At 38.9% G+C, this 6,000-nt stretch overlaps 1 protein-coding gene across 1 annotated transcript; it reads left to right on the forward strand.

The window, feature by feature from the left end:
- Nucleotides 1-1,785: 1,785 nt before the first annotated feature.
- On the forward strand, nucleotides 1,786-5,079 carry vgll3 (vestigial-like family member 3). Its single transcript, XM_057852919.1, has 4 exons — nucleotides 1,786-2,164; nucleotides 3,132-3,474; nucleotides 3,567-4,124; nucleotides 4,197-5,079. Exons 1-4 carry the CDS (start codon nucleotides 2,048-2,050, stop codon nucleotides 4,235-4,237), a joined length of 1,059 nt encoding a protein of 352 aa, XP_057708902.1. The 5' UTR covers nucleotides 1,786-2,047; the 3' UTR covers nucleotides 4,238-5,079.
- The last annotated feature ends 921 nt before the right edge of the window (nucleotides 5,080-6,000 follow it).

Below are 6,000 nucleotides of genomic sequence, written 5' to 3' on the forward strand. Positions count from 1 at the left end.
TACTTTTTCCAAAGCTAGACAGCTAGTGAACGACGCCTTAATAATCAGACTTCTTCCTTTTTCATCTGATTTATTAATAAAATAGCCTCAAACCATTGTCCTCTTTAGACCGTCATAAAACTACAAAAAAAAAAAAGTACACAAGCATTGCATTAGCAACAACGTTAGCTTAGCACGCGATACAGGTTCACTAAACATAAACAAAAAGCGTCTCATACAAAAAATAGAACATTTCCCTTATTAACATAATATGTACATTCTTTACAACAACCATACTTACGGGCAAATCTTGTCCAAGGATCATATAAGCACAACATTACAACGTAGGCGTCAGCCCGAGACGTCGTGCAGCCGTATGAACTGGCAAGAAAAAACTAAACCATGTCGCAAAGCGACCACAAGAGTTCGCTGTTGTGCTGCAGCACAAAAAGCCTTGCTGTAAAACTTACCAAAAGGCAGAATACTGTCTGAGAGGGACATGTGCGTTAATTGCGTCAAATATTTTAACGTGATTAATTTAAAAAATTAATTACCGCGCGTTAACGCGATAATTTTGACAGCCCTAATTTTAATATACATCCTATGTTCTTAAATAGTTAAAATTGAGATTTGGCATTTAGTATATTAGGAAATGAGGGAAAATAAATATTAGGAGATGGAAGTTGGGGATATGGCTGTTTTTTGTTTTTGTTTTGTTGTTGTGACTTTTATCTTGCAAATCATTGGAAAAATACAATTTTGAATGAAAATCAGTGTGTTATTGAAATAACTATGCTAAAACAGTTTTCTTTGCATTTCAGTAGTTAAAGAGGTTTGATTAACAACACTGCTAGAATCATTGTTTTGTACGCCTGGGTTTTGGAGTTCATTGTTACGGAAAGGCAGCCTTCTTCTGACAGCTGTTTTGTCAAAGGCTTTTTCTAACATGGACAAGACAATTACGAAATATTAGTTTCAGAATTAGGGATTACCAAAATTTACAGTGAGCAGAGTATCACAGCAAGAAATCAAATCTCCCTGACCTGCCATCAGCACTTTCTCCACAAGATGCCCTCATACACTTTCTTCTGTCCCTGCGTACAAAGCCAGCCCACACACTAGTTTACATTACTTTCCAGACTGTGGCATCATCAGAATGAACATCAGTATCAAAGACACTACAATAACAACATTGGCAAATTGCCGTGAAATATTTACATTTTTTAGATCTTGATGTCTTGGGCAAGTTTGTGTTGTTTCTAATATTTTCATTGCTAAATGAAGTTTCATGCAAGGAGACAAATATTTTTTAAAAAAATAGCTCTCGATTATGATGCGGCTCAGCTGTGCAGTATTTGATAACACAAAAGGCCTAATGCAACTCAGCTTTACTTTTCTTATTTATTTATGAATGAAAATCTTGTTTGGTGCCAAGCTTGTATTGGTTCTGACGGCGCACTTCATGTTGTAGAAAGAGAGAGAAATATTTGTCTGTATCTGATGTCTGTACATTCCGGGAAAAAAAATGTGGCACAAGATAATTTTAGAATGTCTACATATAAAATGTATGAAAAATAGGAAGCTGCCTGGTTTGGTTGTTAGACTGCGCCATTGCTGTGTAAACAAACTTGTGGTGGTGTAACATTATCTGAAGGGTGATTGTATTTAGTGCATATACAGCAAGTGTGTCCTGGCCAGACCCTTCCCAAATGGGCGTGTGTCAATGTGCTCCAACCCTCTCTCACGCCTACCTCATAACCTAAAATGAGAGAGCGATTGAGAGAGAGTGAGTGGGAGAGATAGAAATGCTCACCAAACAGCCAATCAGAAGAGGTCTGAAGACTTGACAGGAGTTTTTCACTAGGCTCGAGTGTCACAAGTTTTTGGTCTACTTCGTGGCCCCAGGTGGTGCACTGCAGGAGGGACATTGTCAGTATTCAAGCAGGGCGGCATGGACATTGTATGTGTTTGCCAATATATGGAGGCTTGGAAAAGTAAGAGGACACAAGTAGTCTGAAGCTTCTGAGCCCCTGTCAACTGAATCCAGTCATAATCTTGCTCTCTCGCTATGAGCTGCCTGGATGTGATGTACCACCAAAGCTATGGAGCACACCTCCTCCCAACAGAAGCCTACAAATCTACTTACTACAACCACCACTACCAGCAACAGCAACAACAACAACAGGTGAGGCACTTTCCTTTCATTGGTGTTATATTTTGGGACTGAAGAACCCATATCTAAGAAGTCGGCTTTTTAAAGTGAACTTCTATGCTGTTAACTGGTGAATTTTAACACAGGAGTGCAGTGTTATAAGTCAACAATCATATACAGAAGGAAGAACTCAAGTTCAAATGATGTAAAAAGGTTCATTTATCTTCCCTTTGATGAATAAATGGTGACCTAACACTTTAGAATTTTCATATATTGTTACCAGAATACATAATAAAAATCCTGGTATACACTGTATGTCTATTACTGTAGACAAGAAATGGAACACAAACAATCACAAAGTTCACATACTGTAAATGGTTACGTTGTGTTTGTGGACAACGTGTCACCTTAGTTGTTTTTGTGTGAAAGTGTATACTAGCAGTAATATGAGACTGTGATCTCATCATTCAAGTTGGTATTATACTTTATAGTGTTACTGTGTACCGTTTGTTGCAACACCACCCCAAAAATAATGTTCAATTGCTAATTTAAGACACTAAAAATATCAACTTAACTATTACACTGTTATTAATGAAAGTTTTTTCAGTTAGCTACATCCGAGTTTTCTTCTTAAAAGCAAACAACAGAGGTTACAATTAATACTGGAGACTCAATCTGCACACACTTATCTTTGTAGGTGAGCAAATTTTTTCAGCACCAAAGCATTTTTAACAAAACTGGTTTTCTCAAATGTATGTGACCTAACATGCTGACTCTCAATCGTGTGGTGACAAAATGCTGCATGGCTCCCACAAAGTGAGAAAGACTTCTGCAGCACTTTTCAGACAGTTCAGAACTCAAGAGGGTTAATAGATTAGTGCACAATTTGGACATATAAAATGTATTCATTTTAGATCCCAAAGAATTAAATCAATTATATATACTACTCAAATAATTAAATGAATAGAAAAACAAATCCTGTTTTGCTTTCTTGTCCCAGAGGAGGCTGAATGCTCACAGTAAGATGCACAACTGTTCGGGCCAGCAACAAGGTGAAGGACGAGGAACATTATCCAGAGATCAGAGTCTCCGTCTGGCTCCTGGAACCGAATCTGGATGTGTATCATTACATAACTTGGAGGTCAAAGACGGAACTCAACCAGCAGGTGCGGAGTATCTGAACTCCCGATGTATATTGTTCACCTACTTCCAAGGGGACATCAGTGATGTGGTGGATGAACACTTTTCTCGGGCCCTGAGTCAGTCGGCTGAAATGAACAGGGAGACCAAGCCGATACGGATGACTCAGACGCCTGCCTCAAGCGCTTCCCAATCATGGAAAGGTAAACAGAGGCATTGAGATTAGAAATATTTTTCTAAAAATTAACATTGGGTCATAATAATTGGCTGATTGTGATTCATGTTTTTGCTGTAGATGGCGAGTCACTCCCAGACGGTCAGAGTAGTCCATCTTGGAGCAGTTCCTACCAATCCCATTCTGCTACCTGCCTCCCTCCTGTCTCTGTCTCAGTCCACCCCGAATTCTCCCCATGTCCGATTTCCCTCAACCACTCTGATGGAGGTCTTTGGGCTGGTCATGTGCTCTCTCAAGCCAGCCTCCAACCATTGGCTAGTCTCACAGACAGCTGGACCTACAGCCTGAACCCTCAGAGCACAAGTGGCTACCCCAATGTTCAAGATATCTACCATCCTCACCCCCATGCTCATGTCCATACTCGACATCCCCACCAACACCGACATAGTGTGTTTCATTCATATCCAAGCCACAGCTCACCGCTGGAATCAAGGTTTAGTCCTCTTCTGTTGCCCGGTGTGAGGAACCAAAGCCAGTCAGCAACTAGCGCAGGGAGTTCCCCACACAGCGAGAGTGCAAAGACGGACATGGACCCCAGCAGCAGTAGCCCAATTATGGCTTCATCTGTTTCATGGAACCCTTCACCACTTCATGGATCCCTTGAGTTGTATGATTCAGGTTGGTTTAGACACAAGCATAACGTTTTTTAAGTTGATGGACTGGGAATAATAATGCTTTGTCTGTTTGCAGCTCAGGACCAGACCAAAGCAAAGTCATCAGTTTGGTTCTAACTGCTTACAAGCATTAGGGAAGGACTCATCTTACACTAAGAGGGACCATCAATATGTAGCTGCAAAACTTGTACTGCAATGTACAATATGGACAACTTCACCACTGTTCCTACCATACCAGCACAGTTTAGGATGGAGATCATTGATGACTTGGAGTTCACAGAAATCTTTTGGTTACTGCCAATGAGGAACTTCATGTCTTCTGTCATTTTTTTATTGGCCAAAACAGTTTTTATTTGTTTGTTTTTTAATGTGTGTTTAAGTGGTTCTGTTTCAAGAACTGTTTGAGTCAATACCACTATAAATTGCATTTGGAGTCCACAAATCATGCAATTTTCATTTGTTTTGATCTCAGAGGAAATGATTGTAAACCAATTCATTAGCTTATTGCCTGCCATTGACAAAGATAGACAACCAATTCATGTAATCTGGGAGAATTGGCTTTGAATGCTCATTGAAGGCACTAGATGTGCAACAAGTCAAAATGGACTGGATGTCTAGCACTGTCAGTGGCAGCCAATGAGCTAACAATAATATGAATCTGTAAAAAACAAAAAACAAACAGCAACAAAAAAAAAAAACAAGCAATCATTTTTGAGTAATCTGTCATCTTTCTTCAAGAGAGGCAGAAACCGTGGCTCTTTATAGTATAAATTATGGTTACCAATTTACGTTTGAAATGGAGAGGCCTCAAAGACACCTTATTGTGATATTGACTCATACACAAAATGATGTACAGTTTTGCCTCTTTTTTTTTTTTTTCCCGCTGGATGACCTTTGTCCCTTGATGCTAGCTTTGAATCTTTGTCTCAAGGGATGTGTGATTTATATTTTGATACTGTATGTTGTACTATAATTAATAAATTATGAAGTTCTATTTACAAATTAAGTTTGGGGTCCTTTCAATATTGGAATCACAATTACGCAGCCACATAACTGGTTTAATCTACTTCCCAAAACTAGTTGGCATATACATGATTGAACAACAAAAATGGTATTTTTTGGTAACGGTAAATGGTAATTATTTCTAAATTGTTTGCATATCCAGGTCCACGACCAATACATAGTGTACGTTTTTCCAGCTTTTGGCAATCCTCTGAATTGTTGCTGGAAAAAGTGAGCAGAACCAGAGGAAATAGGCTGCATTCCATAAATAGTTATTATAAGATACCATAACAGGTAGGCGTTTCTTTGCTCCTCACGAAAACATGCACATTAAATCAAACAAAGACAAACAGCAAGAATGTGTTTGTCCCGTCTGGACAGGAAGTATAGTTGACACGGCAGACATAGACAGTCAATGCTATCAGTGAGCTGGTTCGTTCCATCTGTTGTATCAGTTTTCCAGAGTTTGCATTTCAAACAGTTCTTTTTACCAAGTAAAAGCATATGAGCTGAGAACAAAAAAGCAGGCAAGGCATTTCTCCATTTTCAACAGCAACATTGTATGGGTTTAAGGTGGCCAAACCAGTTGGTATGATCAACAGTAGCAACCCAGTACTGACATTTAAGCCTCCTTTTTTCTATTATGCAGTACTATTTATGAGTCAGAAGCTCTTCTGATTGGGAACAAATCATGATGCATCCAGAAGGAAATGAAGTCTAACACATTATTGGCTTTAAATGAATGCCAATTGCTTTCCTTCATACATCTTTAAAAAAATATATATTTTGAGAATCAACTCTGTTAAATTTCATATGGCACAATTGAGAGTAAAAGTGCATCAGAGATTTTCTCTTCTCACAGACCGTAGCATTAGCAT

The sequence above is a fragment of the Corythoichthys intestinalis genome, chromosome 12 (genome assembly GCF_030265065.1).
Source record: "Corythoichthys intestinalis isolate RoL2023-P3 chromosome 12, ASM3026506v1, whole genome shotgun sequence".
NCBI classification, from domain to species: Eukaryota; Metazoa; Chordata; class Actinopteri; order Syngnathiformes; family Syngnathidae; genus Corythoichthys; species Corythoichthys intestinalis.